Raw genomic sequence first — 19,926 nt, 5'->3', positions numbered from 1 at the left:
GTGATCTGGAAGCTGGTCACAGCTGGCTCCTAGAGAGAGGGCTCTGTGCATGTCACAGATTTATTATGTGGAGTTCTAGTTCTGTTGTGCTTTTTATCTGTCTGTGTGTGTGTGCGCGCACGCACACACCTATACGAGGGCCTGAACTTGGGGTCTTCAGCTCTAGATTGGCTTACTGCACTCTTCTACTTGAGCCATACCTCTAATCCTGTAGTTCTTTTATTCTTCTGTTTCCAGTCTCATTTTTTGCCGAGTTCAGTTAAAACATGAGTGCAAAGGAGACACGTTCTTGCCCTCTGCGCTTTGGAGATTTGTGCTGAGAGGGGCGGGGGTGAAGGCTTTATTGATGTGTTTCACCTTGGGAGGGCAGAACTGAGCCTCGTGGGGCATGGTCTACTGCCTATGCCAGAGGAAGCAATGCTGTGCCCTGTTCTATTGATTGATTTCTTTTTAATGAGCACTGAATGTGGTTTGGATGTAGGATCTCTATTTCACCTTCAGAGTCAATGTTTTGTTCTTCATTCTCTGAGACAGATTGATTAAAAACTTTTAAAGTGATTTTAGAATTATTAAAGGAAAGGAGAAAAAAGAATTATTAAAGGAAATGAAGTAATTTCAGGATCCTGCTATTGCCATCTTGGCTTCTCTCATCTCCACCATCCCTTCCACCTCAATTTTAATGCAGAAATGTGCCAGAAATTCCTCTTTCTTCTCATTACTTTCCTGTTTTGACTCTCTTGGTGGGCTCAGGGTAGAGCTGGACTTGCAGCTCTCATTTTATAAAAGAGATGGTGTCTATTAGTGACTTGTTAATTTAGCAGTCTGTCTCACTTGTCACTAGAAAGTCTTGCTATCATAGTTTACAATCTGCCTTGTGTTTCTTCCTGGCTCTATCTTCAAAAAGCACAAATCGGTAGTTCGATCTTTAGCAGTGAGGGAGGTGATTAGCTGTCTGGGCATTGAGGTTGAGGAGGTAGGAAGGTAGCATGAAGCTCAGCCATTTGTGTGTGTGTGTGTGTGTGTGTGTGTATCCATGGGGCTTGAAGGTAGCATGAAGCTCAGCCATTTGTGTGTGTGTGTGTGTGTGTGTGTGTGTGTGTGTGTGTGTGTGTGTGTATCCATGGGGCTTGAACCCTGGGCCTGGGTGCTGTCCCTGAGCTCTTCAGCTCAAGGCTACTGCCCTACCCTTGAGCCACAGGCCCACTTCCTGTTTTCTAGAGATTAATTGGAGATACGAGTCTCAGTCTTTAGTGCCCGGGCTGGCTTTGAACCATGATCCTCAGATCTCAACCCCCTGAGTAGCTAGGATTGCAGGCATGAACCACTGAGCCTGGCTTCAGCCATAGTATTTCTTCCTGAGGCTCTTAGCATTGCTTGTTCTTACAGAAAGCCAGTACAACAAGCAGGACTTGTCAAGCCCTTTCCTGGTCAAGCCAAGGAGTTTCTGGAGACTAGAGTCAGTTGCTTGGCAGTGATTATTCCCTGGGGGGTGTATCAGCTGTTGGGGAGTCAGGTTGCCTCTGAGGCAGAGCATTGAATGAGCCCTGGACTATTAGTTACCACCACTAGCTTCTTACCCATGTTGTTAACTGTCTTGACAGAGTTGCTTTGTTTTTGTTTTCAGACTAGGTCTCTATAGCCCACGCTAGACTGGAACTTGGATCCTCCATAGTGTTGGGCTTGCAGAACTATACTACTGTGTGTGTGTGTGTGTGTGTGTGTGTGTGTGGAGAGGGGGTTTTGGGAGTACGTGGTGCATATGGTGCATGGTGTCAGTCCTAGGGCTTGAACTCAGGGGTTGAGCATTGTCCCTGAACTTTTGTGCTCAAGGTGGTACTCTGTCACTTGAACCATAGGTTTACATCTGGCTTTTTGGTGGTTTATTAAAGATAAGAGCCTTACAGTAGGCTTTCCTGCCCAGGGTGGCTTTAAACCATGATCTTGAGATCTTAGCCTCCTGAATTGCTAGGATTACAGGTAGGAGCCACCAACACCCAGCTGGACATGCAGTTCTAAATGTCATTATCAATGCACTTTGTGGAAACCAGGGAAGAAGGAAACCAGAGGGTACCTATGTGTGCCCCCAGTCCTTATACCTGAAATGGCACTTGAGGCTTAGTGGAATATATTAGCAGGGCCAGAATACTGACCAGCTGTCACGGGATGCCCACTGTTTTTTAACAACATAGTACAACACAGCACAGACTAAGTGGTTTGAATGGACATTTATTTTTTCTTGGATCCGGAGTCCAAGATAAGGAAAGAAATCAGAAATCAGAAAATTCTAAAATTTTATGCAGCAATTACTTTTGTAAGTATCTTCATTTTCACTTCATCTTGTAGAATCAGGATTGGAAATTGGTATATATTCTATGTTCTTGTTCGGGTAAGAAAGATGGTGTGGATTCTTTTTTTTTTTTTTTTTTTTTTGTCAGTCGTGGGACTTGAATTCTGGGCCTAGGAGCTGTCCCTGAGCTCTTCAGCACAAGGCTACTGCCCTACCCCTTCAGCTACAATGCCACTTCTGGTTTTCTGGTGATTAATTGAAGATAAGAGTCTCATGGGCTTTTTAGTGCCTGGCAGCCCACTTTGAACTGTGATCTTCAGATCTCAGTCTCCTGAGTAGCTAGGATTACAGACATGAGCCATTGCACGCAGCTGAATTCTTTTTTTTTTTTTTTTGCCAGTCCTGGGCTTGAGCTCAGGGCCTGAGCACTGTCCTTGGACTTTCTCAAGGCTAGAGCTCTACCACTTGGGCCTCAGCACCACTTCCGGCTTTTTTGTATGTATGTGGTACCAAGGAATCGAACCCCGGTCTTCATGCATGCTAGGCAAGCACTTTAACCACTAGGCCAAACTCCCGGCCCCCACGCAGCTGAATTCTTATTCAGAGGGCTTTGCCACATGTTAAAGAATGAGTGAGGGAGGGGCCAAGAGTTTGGCCTAGTAGTAGAGTGCTTGCCTAACAAGCAAGAACCACATACATGGAAAAAGCCAGAAGTGAAGCTGTGGTTCAAGTGGCAGGACACTAACCTTGAACACAAAGTGTCCAAGGATAATGCCCAGGCCCTGAGTTCAAGCCTCTGGACTGGCAAAAAAGAGAATGAGTGATTGTATAGAAGTTATATGCATTTGCAAAAATAAAGTTATTGATGTATATTTTTCTTATATCTTGCTTCTTTTTGATTAATCTGAATTCTGGACTGGTCATAACAGAAGTGAAGCTTCCTTGAAACTCAGTTTAAAGTGGATTTGATTTCAATTGAGAGGATTTAGAGAACTTTATTGTGTGTGTGTGTGTTACAAAATGTAATAAAACCAACATTAGTGGAACTTAAACAGTTATTGCAAAAGAGGTGTACAGAGAATGCATTTCTTTTTGGACAGTTGTTACCTCTTCCCTGGCTCTCCCACTTTTTCCCTCTTGTCCCCTTTGTACACGTTGTATAGTTTATTTTCAACATAGTATCTAGTGAGAACCACTGCCCTACTAAGGGCTTTTAAAACTGGAAACTTGCCCAACCTGTAATGCTAGCTATTGTAATAAAGCTGAGATCTGGGGATCAGAGTTTGAAGCCAGCCACATAGATAAATCCAAGAGACTCATCTCCAGTTAATGAACAAAAAGCCAAACCTGGAGATGTAGTAGAGGGCTAGTAGTGAGTGAAAAAGCCAAGAGCTCAAGATCAGTTCACTGAGTGCTGGTGACTCTATTTTTGGGGGGTTCAGATCCTCCCAAAGTGGCTGGGATATTACAGAAACCACAGCAAGTGGACAGAGCCGTTTGCTCCAGTCCCTCCTGGGTTTCTTCCTGACCTCATAGCTGGTGTTGTGCTTGACAGAAGTGTTCCTCTGGTTGGTTGACTCTTACGGTGCTGGTACCTTTTGGACAGAACCAATCTGGAGGCCTTACAGAAGAAGCTGGAGGAGCTGGAGCTTGATGAGCAGCAGCGGAAGCGCCTTGAGGCCTTTCTGACCCAGAAACAGAAGGTTGGAGAGCTGAAGGATGACGACTTCGAGAAGATCAGCGAGCTGGGTGCTGGCAACGGTGGTGTGGTGTTCAAGGTTTCCCACAAGCCATCTGGCTTGGTCATGGCCAGGAAGGTGAGTTTTCCTGGAAAATGGGGCAGTGGGATCACCACTCAGGAGGCCTGGGGACAAGAGTAGATTTTAATTTTGAAATGTTATCTACCAGGCTGTGGGTAAACATGCCAGAAACTATGCTGAGGAGTCGATTCCTATCCTCAGACCAATAGTAGCAGGTAACTCTTCTTTAGCCTCCCACATGCTATGGGAGGGACGGCAGGACCATTTTGTCAAGTCCCAGAGGAGCTGTTTGCATTCCTTCAGCCTCAGCAATGCTCAGGCATACTGAGAATTCAAGTTGCTTCCCAGTGCTCTGTCTTCTTAGTCTTTTAATGTTGATAGTGACTGTTTTCCCAATTAGAAGTGACAGTATTGAGGGGATATAAGGTAACACCTGAGTCTTTGGCAAAATTTCAACCCCATCAGGCAACTGAACTCTGAGGAACCTGTTGGGTGTCCTTCTACTCACAACCTGATCATGACTAAGTCCTCAAAGCCTGTTTTCCCCTGGTAGCTAAGCTCCATGGGTCGTTCTGAGTGGACCCTCCTATAAAGCTTTGTTCTCAGAGGGGCGTGTCCCAAGATTCCTAGTCTCTCCTCCTGGGAGCAGAAACAGCTGGGCCACTACTGGTTAGAGCTCTCTATATCAACCCCTGCTCGAACATTAATGCTCCCATCAGTGTGCTTGAACAGAAACTTGTGTTTAAAATTTGCCTTTTATTCCTCTCCTTATCTTCCCCAGCTAATTCACCTGGAGATCAAACCTGCCATCCGGAACCAGATCATCAGGGAGCTGCAGGTTCTACATGAATGCAACTCCCCATATATCGTGGGCTTCTATGGTGCATTCTACAGCGATGGCGAGATCAGCATCTGCATGGAGCACATGGTACGTAGCTGCCTGTGGGGCAACATCTGGGAGGCCTTGTTTTTGGTCTGAGAGGTGATAGCTGCCTTCTTATAGATTCCTGGATTCACGCCTCTGTCTTGGGTCTCTGGGAGGTTTGACCTTAGAATCTGACATATTTACAGGATGACAGCCTGTCAGACTAGGTTCTACTTCTTTTCAAAGACAGATAGTGATAAGAACATGTCACTTGTGGGTGTTCCTAGAGCATGCCCCCTCAGTTGTCTCAGATGATTCTTCAGTTTTTCGTTGTTGGCTTTCATGTTAATATTTCTAGGGTGCCATTATGCTCAGGAGTCCTATTCCAACTTCTAGGGTGCTTTGTTCTCTGTCACAGGCTTTCCATGATGTCCTGTGTTATTAACATTCATATCCAACAGTATATGATGAAAATCTCCAGGCATACAGAGAGTTGAAGGGATTGTTTCCTGTACAGTAAACCACCATCTTGCATCTACATGTGCTGTATTTGTTTTAGCATATATTGTCTATCCTCTGCTTAAAATCTTTTGGAGGATGCATTTTAAACATCAGTTTGTCCTCAACATGTTTATATACTAAAGCACTCAGCCAGAGGCTCAGCGTTCCTGGAAGACAGTTGACTGTGCAATGCCTCATCAGAATTTCGAGACTGAGCCGACAAACGATTCTCCCCAAGCCCCACACAGGTGCTGTGGGCTTCAGAATGATTCCTGCTAAAGTGGTAGCTGAGCAACCAGGGACCTGAGTCTCTGAGTTGATGGATCCCAGGCAACAGTAAAAGCTTTTGCACTATTATTTTCATAAAGCATTTGTCTCTTCTGTAGCAAACCTTCACAACAGTACCAGTGACTTGGTTAATTGGCTTCTAAAAATAAGCACAGTTTCAGCAGCTGTAAGTCAGAGAATTCGAAGGCTTTGAGGTTAATTACAGGTAGTACTGGGTCATCCTGATTAGCTCTTGCTAATTGTTCTCACTGTAGCTCTGCTTATAGCTTAGGAGGTTAAAAGGAAGAGAGAACCAAGGTTTCTTTTCTTTAATATATTTTCCCTTGTTCAATCCGACCTCCCTCCTTGCCCCACCCTGTTTCCCCATTGACTTGATACCATCGTGCTTGAAGCATCGGATCTACTACTGACCTATACTTGGAGCAATAGAGATATTTACCTTACCAACACTGGGGAGGTCACATGGGTTTAGTTGCTGGGCTGCCACAGGCTGTGGCTGGAGTCAGTTGAGAGGCATCGTTAGTGGTTCATTGTCTTCAGTAGAGGACGGAACCTGAAAACAACACAGCTAGCTTTCCTTCATTTGAATCCAGTTCTGACTGAGCTGCTCTGTTACCTTGTTTTAAATATATAGTCCCTCCTTTCTGATTAGGCAAAGTTATTTAAAGGAGATGAAATACCTTGCTCAATTGGAGACAACATGGAGATAGCTTGAGAATGTGCTTCAATATAGAATTCCTCTTCTCACTGGCCACATAAATTGAGGGATACTGTATGTACCTTTTCTAGGAGCCTGCTGACTTGGGGTCGAGAAGACATACTCCATGGTATGACCATGGACTGTGGTCTCACCATGTGACCCAGGCTGGTCTTAAACTCAGAATCTTCCTGCTAAGCTCTGTGCAGAGAAGGTGTGCATTTTATCCCTTTCCTTCTCCTTGATCTTTTCTCCTACATTGGTCAGGTTTCTCTGTCAAGTCTCTTAGCTCTTTCCTGTCTCTTAGTTGCTATGATTCTCACCTTAGAACACAGTGTGGATTTCTTCACCTGTACCTCTGTGATAGCAAATTTTGATTTCTAGGCTGGGTTTTGGCCACAGATGTCATTTCCAGCCTGATCTGTCACTGCATCTTTTGTGAAATGAGCATTGTCCAGGATCCTTGGACAATGGAATGCTTTACTATGTTCAGTCTTTTTTTTTTTTCCAAGAAGAAAAGTTTAATGGGGTTGGGGAAGCAAACTAAACTGTGACCCCAAACAAGATGGAGGTATGCAGAGACAGAAGAGAAGGGAAAGAGAAAAAGAGGAAGAGAAAGACCCCTTTCCCAAATTCAGAAAGCTGTACATACTCAAGAGTAAAATTTCAGTTTAGATAATGTCTTCTGGGTTTAGTCAGAATTCCCTCTCTCCTCTTCTAGATTTCTACCACCTTTTCCTTAGATGGTTCTGGCTTTATTATAGTACTTAATAATTGAGGGCAGGAACCAACTCTTGTTTATATAATCTCTATTCCCTAGAACTTAACATAGGTCTTTCTACAAAATATTGTGGAATGAATGACTGCTTTCTGCAATGTTTTTAGATTTTGTTAATATTGATTGGTTAGGATAAAACCCAGTATGAAGTGGGCATAACCCATAGTGATAAAGTAGCTGACCTATCTGGAGTACTTTTGTGCTGAATGTTGTTCTGAATGCTTTTTAGATGTTTGGTCTTATAATTCTTATCACAGCCCTCTGGGTATTATAGTAGCCTTACAATCATCTTAATTTTATGACCACCACCCTGTGCCATCCTTCAGAGCAGGGCAGGATCTTTCCATGACTACCGTGTAGTAGATGTGTTTCTGGATATCTACAATGTTTTCTTGTTCTTTCTTGACAGCTCCCATAATGCTTTACATTCATGTCATGTTTGATGTCTGAACCAAGCCAGAGGATGTTTTCTCCTTAACTTGCTAGGAACATTCCCACATGGGAAATTAACTTTCCTGGGGAAGTATAACCCTTGAGATGATAACTGGAAACATTGTCACTAAATGGTCTGGTGGTTTGTTTTTTTTTTGTAGGATGGTGGTTCCTTGGATCAAGTCCTGAAGAAAGCTGGAAGAATTCCTGAACAAATTTTAGGAAAAGTGAGCATTGCTGTGAGTATGCTATGAAGTTTTTTTTTTTCCTTCCCCTGAGTTCCCTCATTAATAAGAGTAGTGAGTTGGAAGGAAATAGATAGGGGAGGAAAGGAAAGGAGCAAGTCAGGTGGGAGACTTTATTTTTCTCAGAATTTTCCCTATCTAGAATCTGCATATAGTACCTTTTTCTTCCTCATTAGAAAGGTTGAGACATGTGTCTGCTAGCTGCTGGTGACTAATACCTACAATCCTAGCTATTCAGGAAACAGATCTGCAGATTGGGGTTCAGAGCCAACCAGGGTAGAAAAGTCTGTAAGACTCTTATCTCTAACCATCAAAAATCCAGAAGTGGAGTTAGGGCTCAAGTGGTAGAGCACTAGACTTGAGCACAAAAGCTAAGATCAGTGCCCAGGTCCTGCATTCAAGCCCCAGAACCAGCACCAAAAAACAAATCTGTGGCTGGACAATAGGACACAGTATCAGAGAAAATGCACATTTCTAATAACAGAAAGTTTTACTTTTACATTGTAGGAAACAACTCATATAGCGGGTTGTTTTTTTTTTATTTGTTTGTTTGGTTTTATTCCTTTCCTGGGACTTGAACTCAGGCACTGTCCCTGAGGCTCAAGGCTAGAATTCTACTGCTTGAACCATCACTCTACTTCTGGCTTTTTGGTGGTTCATTGGAGAGGAGAATCTCACAGATTTTCCTGTATTAGATTCTGTACACCATCCTTAGTACTTTCTCAGCACTTTGATAGAATTCATTAAACAAATAATTTGGGTAGGAGGAAAAGAAAGAGAAAGAGAAAGGGAGGTATGGAGGGAGGGTGGGAGGCAGGCACTATTTGTTGGTGTTAGGGGAGGTAGAGTATTTTTCTGTACACCCTGTACCGGTGTCCCATTTTCTTATGTTCTTTTTCCTCTAGGTGATAAAAGGCCTGACGTATCTTAGAGAGAAGCACAAGATTATGCACAGAGGTAGGAAATGACCTGCTAGTTAAACAGTTTGTGTTTTGAATTTCAGCTGCAATTGAAGGCAATTTTGTCTTATTTTGTCATGTGTTTAGAGTTAAAAACTTTTTTTTTTTCAGTGCTTGAACTGTGGGCCTTGTACTCTAAAAGTCTTTTAGTTAGATGGTGGATGCAGCAAGTCTCACCCTCCTTTGGGTCTTGAGTAACTGCTTTTCCTCTTCTGATTGTGTGCCGGTGGATTAGGCCCTGGGTGTCTCCACTAAGAGCTCTAACTTGAGTCTCATTCTAAAGACAGGAAAATTGTCTCTTGCCTAGAGCTGATCCTCTTTCAAGGGTGTGGCTTTCTTCTTGGCTTTCCTTACTATGGCTGTTCCATGGAGGAGCTATTCTAAGATCCAGCTGCTACTCTGTAAGCCAGTTGTGGCTCTGGACAAGACATCTTTGGCCCAGCCAGGAATGAGTGCTCCCCTGGGACTTCTGCCTCTGAGCAGTGCCTGTATGGGCCGATCTGGTCCAGCTGCCCAGCTGTTCAGACTTCTATCTGCAGGTCTCCAAAGCCCTACATTAATTAGCCCCAGGCACAGCTTGAGCAAGATAGGAGTGAGTGGATGAGTCTGGAAACCTAGTTATGGTTAGGGTGTGAGGCTCCCTGTCTCTGTTTTTTAGGCTTCTTTGCTTCCAGTAAGTTCTACCTCTTATGTAATTAGAGTCTGATGAAATAGAAATTACATTTTTTCTCTTTCTCTCCTTGAGGAAAAAGAGGGAGGTGGATATTTTTTTAACCTTTTTGAAATTTTTATTTTATTTTTTATTGGTTGTGGGGTTCGAACTCAGCCTGGACACTGTCCATGAGCTCTTTTTGCTCAAGACTAGTGCTCTTGGCAAAAGTGTGAGTCATAACTCCACTTTCAGTTTTCTGGTGGTTAATTGGAGCTAGGAGTGAGACTTCTGTCTGCAGTTAATCACCAATAAGCTGGAAGTGAAGCCATGCCTTAAGTGGTAGAGTGCTAGCCTTGAGCAGAAAATGCAGGGATACCCCCACCTACACCCCAATAAAAGTTCCTTCTTAGAAGGATTCTCAGAGAATCCTATGTGAAGCTGGACCTGCAGACTGGTGGGACAGCAACTATGGCTGCTCCAGTCAGGAGGCTGGGTCAGAGACAGGGAAAGCAGCTGCCCTAACCCCAGCTGCCCCAGTTGCTGCTTCTGAGTCCAAACGTCCCTGTTGAGCTCCTCAGGGATGGACTGTGGGCTCTATCACCCCCACCCCATGAGTCCAGACTCAGCCACATAGACCCCCCCCACACCAGTCATACAGGTATCAGGAGCTCTCTCCTCCTCCTGCTCAGCGTTGTGGACAGGTTGGAACTTTATGTTCAGGTTGAGCTTGCAGAGGTGACATTAGGGTTTTAAAATACTGAGAGCCAAGAATACTAGTGGTTCATTCTTGTAACTGTAGTTACCCAGGAAGTGAGATCTGCAGGACTGTGGTTCGAGGCCAGCCCAGTTAAAAAGTTCATGACACCCTTCCTAAACCAACAGCTGAATGGGAGTGGTGAGTTCCTGTCATTTCAGCTAGACTGGAGACAGATTGGGAGGATTACAGTTCCCCATCTCCACAGAAAAAGCTAAGCATGGTGATTCTTGCTCTTACTCCATCTCTGCAGGAAGCTTACATTGGGCTTGTGGTCTAGGCCAGCTCAGGCTAAAAGTGAGATCCTGACTCAAAGATAAGCAGAGCAAAAAGGACTGGAGGCATGCCTGAAGTCAAGCATCTGCCTAACATGCACTAAGCCTTGAGTCAAACATCCCTCAGTACTTTAAAACAATAATTATTAGATTGAAAATGGACTTCTGTGCTCAGTAAAATTAATGTACAAAAAGGACTCAGCACAAGTTATTCTGGGGCAGTTCTTTGTTTTTATACAGCATTCCCTATAGGATCCTTCAAATCTAAGTTCTCATAGAGACCTCAAAAAGTCAAACAAGCGAAGTGCTGGTGGTTCACGTCTGTAATCCTAGCTATTTGGGAAGCTGAGACTAGGAGGACTGCAATTTGAGGCCAGCCCAGGCAGAAAAGTTCAGGAGACTCCATTATTTGACTTAAACCTTTCTCTGTAGGATTGTGGTCAGTAATGCACTTACATATTTCTGTTATTTATTTTTATTTTTTTGTTCGTCATGGGGTTTGAACTCTCACCTGGGTGCTGTCCCTGAGCTCTTTAGCTCAAGGCTAGCACTTTACTATGTTGAGCCACAGCACCACTTCTGGTTTTCTGGTGACTAATTAAAGATAAGAGTCTCACAGACTTTCCTGCCCCAGCTGGCTTCAGACCACAATCCTCAGATCTCAGCCTCCTGAGTAGCTAGGATTACAGGCATGAGCCATTGGCACCCAGCTATTATTTTTTTCTTAGTAAGAGAAAGTAAAATAACGATGTTTGCAGGGAGACCCAGTGTTTTCAGGAGTCGTCTAGGTCTGTCTTTAGCAACTAAGTAAGTAGTGGTTACTTTTCTTTGGTTGGGAGAAGAGATCCTGGGTCCTAATGAGCTGGGTGTATATGTGGCTTACACATACACGTCTAGTGTGTTCACACCCAGTGGGAGCCCAGAGTTTAGCAGCTTCTCCCATCATTCCTGAGAGTGACTACTATCTGCCGTCATGGAGCAGGACTCTTAGTACAGCCAGAGTTCCAGTGCCATCGCTCTCTGGCCAGCTTCTTTGCACGCAGACAAGCTGGAGCAGGCTCTTGCGATGTGTTTGGTATTCTGTAGAACACAATAGCTTAGTTTCCCTGGAGATAGGCTTGTAGGCTTTCCTGCCCAAGCTGAATTTGAACCTGGAACCTCAGCTCTCAGCCCTGAGTAGCTAGGATTATAGGCATGAGCCACCTGGCTTTTGCCTGGCCAATTTTTAGGGAGAAGCTGATGTGATAGAATTCTTTGGTTGTCAGTACTCAAGATTACCTAATCAGAAGAGGGAATATGTTGGCTTGAGTCACCAGAAAGTTACAGGAAGTCTGTGAGGGCAGGATGAAGATGGGTGAATATGATAAACTTTTGACTCTGGTGTCTGTCTCTTGTCTGTCTCTGTTTCTCTCTCTCTCTGTTTCTTTTTTTTTTTTTTTTTTTTTTTTTTGCCAGTCCTGGGCTGGAGCTCAGGGCCTGAGCACTGTCCTTGGACTTTCTCAAGGCTAGAGCTCTACCACTTGAGCCTCAGCACCACTTCTGGCTTTTTTCTATGCATGTGGTACCGAGGAATCGAACCCGGGTCTTCATGCATGCTAGGCAAGCACTTTAACCACTAGGCCAAACTCCCGGCCCTCTCTCTCTGTTTCTCTCTCTCTCTCTCTCCTCATCTAGTTCTGGGTCTTGAACTCAGGGCTGTTCCTTAGTTTTTTTACTCAAACTTGGTGCTCTACCTCTTGAGCCTCAGGTCCACTTTCAGCTTTTTGGTAGTTAATTGTCTGCCCAAGCTGGCTTCAAACCAAGATTCTCAGATCTCAGTCTTCTGAGTAGCTAGGATTATAAGTGTGAGTCATGCAGCACCTGGCTTGGGTTATCTCCTTTTTTGTGTGCATTTTTTTCCCTAAACAGATTATTTTCAGTGAGGGTAGCACACATTTAGACACATTTAGTCCTCATCTTCCCTAGAGAAAACTCTCCAACTCTTCTTGTCTAGAAATCAACCTTTCTGTTGGTCTAACCGGCCCTGCTGTCTACCATTCCACATCTGAGCCAATTTTTGCATTCAGGGGACTAGAATAGTCTAATGAACCATTCTGGGTTATATGCTCATCTGTGGTGAGATGGATGGAGCGTTTCAGTGACACTCTTGCAGAAACACTTCAGCCTAGGATTTTTTTTTTTTTTGTCTGTCATAGGGGTTGAGCCGTGGGCCTAGGTGCTGTTCCTGAGCTCTTTTACTCAATGCTAGCACTCTACCCCTTTGAAGCATAACACCATTTCTGGTTTTCTGGTGGTTAGAGATGAGTCTCATGGACTTTCCTGCCTGGGCTAGCATGATCCTCAGATCTCAGCCTCCTGAGAGGATAGAATGATAGGTGTGAGCCACCAGTGCCCCCCATAGCCTAGGCTTTTTGACAGAACTCACACTCAAAGCTCTGAGGATAGATATTTCAACAGTATGTACCTTGGGGCCCTCTTGCTTGGATTGTATTACAGAAGAGTCCCTGACTGCCTGAGGTAGCATTAGGTAAAAGTGGGCTTTCAGAGCAGAGTGTGATTTTAGGCTGCTGTGAACTTTTAGATTCCTAATTCCATTGAGTGCTGAGATTCTTTAAAGTATCTTCAGGGTCTCAGAAACAGCCTCTAAAGAAAGGGGGCAGAATTTCAACTGCTGAGTTTATATCACTTCATTCAAATGTATCAGTGATAGGCAAGATCTGCTTTGTTCAAATTTGTGTTTCGTCTTTGGGTCTCAATAAGCTTCTGTGGTAGATTCTCACACAATGACTTTCTAAGTGAGTTCTATGGGCTCTGCCTGCCAGTGCTTTCCTGGCATCCTACAAGGTTTCCCTGAGCAGAAAGCTGGGATGACTGTCTCCACAGAGGCTTCTGTCCTGAGCAGAACCCCTGTCTGTGTGTATGCAGAGGTACATCACCTCCTTGAACTGCAGCAGTTTTGCTCATGGTGTCTCGTCCTTTGCTCTCAACTCTTATCTGTACATATATGGGTCACCCAAAATGAAGGGAGAGCAGGTAAACAGAGAGAGGGGAATTCCTCTTGCCCCTGTATAGACTTGCCCTGCTTTTAGAGCTGGAGAGAAACAGAGTGGCTGGTTATAGCTACAGTTTTGTGCGCTGGTCTCTTATTAGAAATGGGCATTTCATTCTCTTCATCTGCTAAACCCATTGTGATGGATTGTAGCTCTTGATAGGGTTATCTAAGTTCCTCATGAGAAGTGGACAGGCAGGGCAGTATGTTGGAGAAAAGAGAATTCTTTTGTGGACCCCTTTAGGAAGTGTGATAAAGATTGTGGTACTGCTGGGCGTGGTGATTTACCTCTGCAATCTAGCTACTCGGGAGGCTGAGATTTGAGGATCGAGGTTCAGAGCCAGCCTGGGTACTAAAATCCATGAGGCTCTTATCTCCAATTAACCATCAGAAAACCAGAAGTGGCACTGTGACTGAAGGGGTAGGGCGGTATCCTTGAGCTGAAGAGCTCAGGGACAGCGCCCAGGCCCAGAGTTCAAGTCCCAGGACTGACAAAAGAAAAAAAAAAGAAAGAAAAGAAAAAAATGTGGTACTGGGCCAAGAATGTGGTAGAGTGCTTGCCTGGCATGCATGAAGTCCTGGGTTTGATTTCCCAGTACCACATAAACAGAAAAAGCCAGAGTGGTACTGTGGTTCAAGTGGTAGAATGCTAGCCTTGAGTGAAAGAAGTTCAGACAGTGTCTAGGCCTTGAGTTCAAGCCCCAGGACTGGCAGGAAAAGAATAAAAGAAAAAAAAAGAGAATTTAGTAGTTGTGCGTGTGTGTATATGTGTATCCACTCATGGGTGGTCCATGTCTGTCCATCTGCATGTCTATGTTCCTGTCTGTCCATTGTGGGGTTTGAACCCAAGGCTCAGACGCTATTCTGGGCTATTTTGCATAGGACTAGCACTCTCTGACTTGTACCACAGCTCCATTTCTGGCTTTTTGTTGATTAATTAAGAGATCAGAGTCTCATACTTTCCTACCTGGTCTGCCTTTGAATGATCTCAGCCTCCTGAGTAGTTAAGATTATAGGTGTGAGCCACTGGTGCCTCCCTAAGATGGTGATATTTGAGGTAGGCTTTGATGCATTGGTGGCTAAGTCCGAGTAAGGATTTTCATGTAAAGGGACACCAATTTTGAAAACATGCACGCTGCAGCCACTCAAATTGTCTATAGCAGAGTCCTCCCAGTGGGACACAGGCTGGGATTAGTTTTGGTGGAAGGTTTCCCTGTTGTGGAGGTCTGGGTTTTGTCATAGCGCCAGGGAGCAGTGGAATGTGCCTGCACGGGAACACTGAGGGAGCTGCTGATCTGTCCAGGTAGGAAGCTGAGTCTGGAAATCTGGACAGGGGAGAGAGGTTACCTGTTGCCACCATGGTCCAGTAAGACAGAAGGTGGGTCCGAGTTACAGGACAGGAGGGGACATATGGGAAAGAAGTGGCCAGTTTTTTTTCTGGGCAGGTTCTGGAGAGCACAAGGTAGGTAGTACTAGGAAGATTGGAGGGGTAAATGGTGGCTGGTTTGCTGGCTTATGCATGGCCTGGAGAGAGGTGTAGAGGAAGGGCTTGAGGTTCAGTGATCCCTAGATAGCTAACTATATCTTGGTCCTCATTTAATGGAAACCTGAGCTAAGTCTGCCAGTCTCCTTAGAGAATCTTATCCTGGGAGTTCCAGAAGAGTTGGATTTTTGTCTTGTCTTTATGCTGGTCTTAGGGCTTGAACTTAGGGCCTTGTTCTTTTTTTTTTTTTTTTCTTTCTTTTTTTTTCTTTTTTTGCCAGTCCTGGGCTTGAGCTCAGGGCTTGAGCACTGTCCTTGGACTTTCTCAAGGCTAGAGCTCTACCACTTGAGCCTCAGCACCACTTCCGGCTTTTTTTTCCTATGTATGTGGTACCGAGGAATCAAACCCGGGTCTTCATGCATGCTAGGCAAGCACTTTTAACCACTAGGCCAAACTCCTGGCCCGGGCCTTGTTCTTTTGCTTAGTTTTCTTGCTCATAGCTGGTGCTCTATCACTTGAGCCGTGCCTTCAGACCAGCTTTTTTTTTTCTTTTTTCTGATTAGTTGAAGATAGATTCTCTTGGATTTTTGTGCTTTGGCTCGCTTCAAACTACAATCCTCAGATCTGACTCCTGAGTCGTTAGGATTACAGGTATGAGCCACTGGTACCAGTTCAGGAGAGCAGCTTTAGGTTTGATTTGAAGTCTTGTTGCCTGGGAATGAAGCCAAGGCTAGATTTTATTAAGCATTATCCAAAGCAAGGTGGAGCCCCGCTTCCCCTCCGAGTCACAGCAGTAGTCTAGTGACGCTTCTCAGCTCCAGGGTGGGAACTTACATAAGGCTTGTTAGCAACAAATTAATTAGAGACAAATATACTGGTGATTTCTTTTTCCATTAGGACACAACACGTTTCACGCTTTCTTGGAGATGTGTGTCTGGTGTTCTTGATCCTTTGCACATTGCTGTCATTAAATCCCCAGGGGACTGCTGCCCACCAAGGGACCCCAGAACTACGAGTTTCTTCCTTTTGTATTCTGGCTGCAGGTGGAGCCTCAGGGAATAGTGTTCTGTTGTTGGCTCCTGATGGATTTTGTGTGTATGTCCTGGGAACTGACTGGGGCTTGAACTCAGGGTCTTGTGCTTGGCTTTCATACTAGCACTGTACCACGTGAGCTCCTCCTCTACTTCTTAGTTGGCTGTGAGCCACGGTCCTCAGGTGTTCCCCTTCTGAGTAGCTAGGATTATACGCCTGAGCAGCTGCTGCCCATGGATGCTGCCTGTGGATTGTGCTGAGTTGGGATCCAGGCATAGACAGTGATCCGTGGCTTTGGAGAGCCTGAGTCAGTACACCAACCGTGAGTTCCCAGGACACCCTCCCCTCACTTCATTTAAGACAACCAGCCTGTCAGGTGCCAGTGGCTCATACCTGTAATCCTAACTTCTCGGGAGGCTGGGATCTAGGGATCACTGCTGGCCTGGACAAAAAGTCCATGAGACTTTTTTTTTTTTAAATAGTTTAATCTCTCTCTTTCTTTTTCTTTTTTTTTTCTTTTTTGGCCCCCTTCTCTTTCTGGCCCCGCTCGCTCCGGCCCCGCCCCACTCGCTCCGGCCCCGCCCGCTCCGGCCCGCTTGCTCCCGCCACCACTCGGTTGGGCTCCGCTTGCTTGCTTTCGCTCTCTGTCGCTTATTGCAGTCTCGTCTCTGCCACTTCCGGCTTGGTTGTGTATGTGGGATACCGAGGAATCGAACCCGGGTCCTTGTGCATGCTAGGCAAGCACTTTAACCGCTAGGCCAAACTCCCGGGCCCCCGTCCATGAGACTCTTATCTCCAGTGAACCACCAAAAAGCCAGAAATGGAGCTGTGGTTCAAATGGTAGAGTGCCAGCCTTGAATGAAAAAGCTGGAGGGACAGAGCTTAAGCCTTGAGGTCAAGCCCCAATACTGGCATTAAATAAATGAAAGAATGAATGAAATAAATATTCCTACATGCACTGCTGTACCCTTTTCCTCCCCTTTCTGCTGAGTGAAATTAGCTTCCAGCAGGCTAGAGCAGACTTTAAGCTAATTTTCCTTCCTGAGTAGCTCTTGGTAAGTACCCAGCTGACACCATTTTCCTGGCAGCAGGTGGGTGATTGGCTTTGCCATAGATTGACATTTTTCTTTCCTCTTCTGAGCTAACCTACATAGATTCCCTAATGCAGGTTTCTCTTAGTGGGAAGTTTATTCTTTCATTGTTTTATTTTGTTGACACAGGCTGGCCTGGAACTTGAGATCCTCCTGCCTCAGCTGGATTACAGATGTGTTACACCACATGCGGCTGAATGGCTACTTTTTTATCTTTGGGAAAGGGCTTCATTGTGGAATCTCAGGTTCCAGTTCCGTGAAATGGAATTGCTGCCTAACGTTATTAGAAATGAGTGATCGGAGATCAGGGGTCTGTCTGCAAGCTTTCTCTTACTACCCTTCTTTCTTTTCCTTCTCTTCTCTTACCATACCTCCCCCTCACTGTGTCCCTCCCCTACCCTCTGTGGGAGCCCCTGTACATGGGCTTTGGCTTTTCACTACATCTGTTTCAAACTTTAGAGTATTTCTTAGAATAGAGTGTGCTAACGAGACCAAATCCTGAGCTCTTGTTACATCATCAGTAGTCAAGTGTCAGGGTTTACGGTCCTGGAGGGTGGGGGCGAGCAGGGGACGCATGAGAGTAGACAGTGGAAGCCTTTCAAACCCAGGGGATCTTGGAGGGAAGGGAAAAACTCAGAGAGCAGGTGCTGGCCTTGGTTGCAGAGATCTTGAGAGTGGAGGGGATAAAAATAGCTTGCCAAGCCCTGTTCTTCCAGTCTCCCAGTCTGAACTCAGCTGTTCCTCAGAGGGAGGTGGAGGCAGCCTCCAGCTCTTGCTGTTTGCTGGGCTCTTGCAGTTCGATCTGCCAAGGAAGAAAACTGGCTTGCATTGCAGAAGAAGCATCCAGTACTCACAACCCGATTTCCAGGATTTTAGCCTGTCCCATGTCACATCTGGGTCTCACATTTACTTATTGTTTCCTTCCCACCAAAGCACAGCTGTGCTCCCATGCCATGAGGCTCCAGGTACCTCTCTTTTCTGGGCCTTCACTGACTAGGTAAGGAATACCTCTTCACTGAGCCTTGGATTTCCTCATCTGAACATAGGTTCATGCTGCTCACAGCTCACTGTTACTATGAGACTTAGCAACAGCTCCACAAACCACATCTGCTGTGCACACCTGCCATCCCAGCCTTTCAGCTGCCTCTAACCTCCATATTGGAGAAGTGGTAGGGGGAGAGCACTCAGGAGGAAGAAAATTTGAGTTTGAAAAAGAGGTTACAGGTAATGGCTAATTGCAGGGGTTAGGATTTTCACTTAACTTTAATTATCTTTGCTGTTTAATGAGCTCTCTGAGGCCCAGGGTAGCTAGAGCTGGCTGTGTGTGGGCTGTAGATTCGCTTAGCCTGGCCAGTGACCTTTTTCTGCTGTCCATCTTCACGGAAGGGTTCTTTATTGCCCTGTTAAGGACACAAAGAGGAGGTTGTTTGAAAACCCAAAGTTAACATTAAGAAAAATCATTTGGAGTTGAGAGTGAATCCTTGCATAGCACATGTGTATTTCTGGATTTGAATCCAAACAATGCAACAAACGTCATTTGCCCTTTTCTTAAGTGAAAACCCTTGCTTATCCACGATCATCTTACTTTATCCCGGCTGAGCCTGTCTGGCCTCTGAGTGCTCTGTGGGTCATTGGCTATTCCTCTACTTCTTCCTGTGCCATGACTGTCCTCTGCCCTCTCTTCCTTTATACCTACCTACCTTTCTTCATTCTGACTTAGGAGATAGATTTTCTTTTTTCCCTTTGTTTTTGAGGCCCAGGCTGGTCTCAAACTCATGGTCTCTTGCTTAGCCTTCCTATAGTTCTTGGACTGGAAATTGGTGCCGCTAGGCTCTGCTGGGTGCAGCTTCTTGTGATCTTAACAAGGTGAGCCAGGCACCCATGGCTCATGCTTGTACTCCTTGCTACTCAGGAGGCTGAGATCTGAGGATCACAGTTTGAAGCAGGAAAGTTTGTGAGACTCTTACTGTAATTAACCATCAAAAAGCTGCAAGTGGAGCTTTGGCTCAAGTGGTAGAATGGCAGCCTTGAGCAAACTAGATGAATAAATCTCAGGGATAGTGCCTAGGCCCTATTTCAAGCTCCAGGATGAAAATAAAACTAAACTTGACAAGAATGAATGTACTCCCAGAGGGAACCTCTGGAGGATTGCTGTACTCTTTGGTCCCCTGCCTGCTGACCTTGTCAAGTTCGTGTGTTGCCATCAAGAGAGTGGCACTGTCCTGTACACACATCTCCTTTATGTTCTCACCACACACTCCTGTGCGCACATATTTGTTATTTGTAAGTTCCATCTCCACTGGTGGAGTCAGCCTTGAGAAGGATTGAGACTGTTGGCTAACATTGGGCAATTTACAGAAGTGTTTGTAGAATAAACAAACAGCCCTCTGAATTATTTTATCCAAACCTCTTGTTTTAGGAGGATAGAAAAATGTGCACAAGTTAACTTTAGCATAAATGCTCTTGGAAAAATTTGGAAGATGGAACAATGATTATTTCTGGGGCAGAAATATCAGAGAAGAAAATATTTTGTGTGTTAAGCTTTTTTTTTTTTTTTTGATTGGTCATGAGACTTGAACTCTGGGCCTGAGTACTGACTCTGAGCTCTTCAGCTCAAGGCTAGTGCCCTATCACATTGAGCCACAGTGCCACTTCCAGTTTTCTGGTGGTTAATAGGAGATAAGAGTCTCATGGCCTTTCTTGCCCAGGGCTGGTTTTGAACTGAGATCCTTAGATCTCAGCCTCCTGAGTAGCTAGGATTACAGGCATGAACCACTA

At 45.0% G+C, this 19,926-nt stretch overlaps 1 protein-coding gene across 1 annotated transcript in view; it reads left to right on the top strand.

The window, feature by feature from the left end:
- The window catches only part of Map2k1 (mitogen-activated protein kinase kinase 1), a 60,700-nt gene that overhangs the window by 28,046 nt on the left and 12,728 nt on the right, over nt 1-19,926 (top strand). The window contains exons 2-5 of the mRNA XM_090358147.1: nt 3,894-4,104; nt 4,829-4,975; nt 7,770-7,847; nt 8,759-8,810. Of these exons, the coding sequence (XP_090214273.1) occupies nt 3,894-4,104; nt 4,829-4,975; nt 7,770-7,847; nt 8,759-8,810 (488 nt within the window). The remainder of the gene's footprint in view (nt 1-3,893; nt 4,105-4,828; nt 4,976-7,769; nt 7,848-8,758; nt 8,811-19,926) is intronic.

This window comes from Megascapheus bottae, chromosome 25, assembly GCF_031878675.1.
Source record: "Megascapheus bottae isolate mThoBot1 chromosome 25, mThoBot2.hap1, whole genome shotgun sequence".
Classification (NCBI taxonomy): Eukaryota; Metazoa; Chordata; class Mammalia; order Rodentia; family Geomyidae; genus Megascapheus; species Megascapheus bottae.
This window is presented reverse-complemented; position numbering and strand designations above follow the sequence as displayed.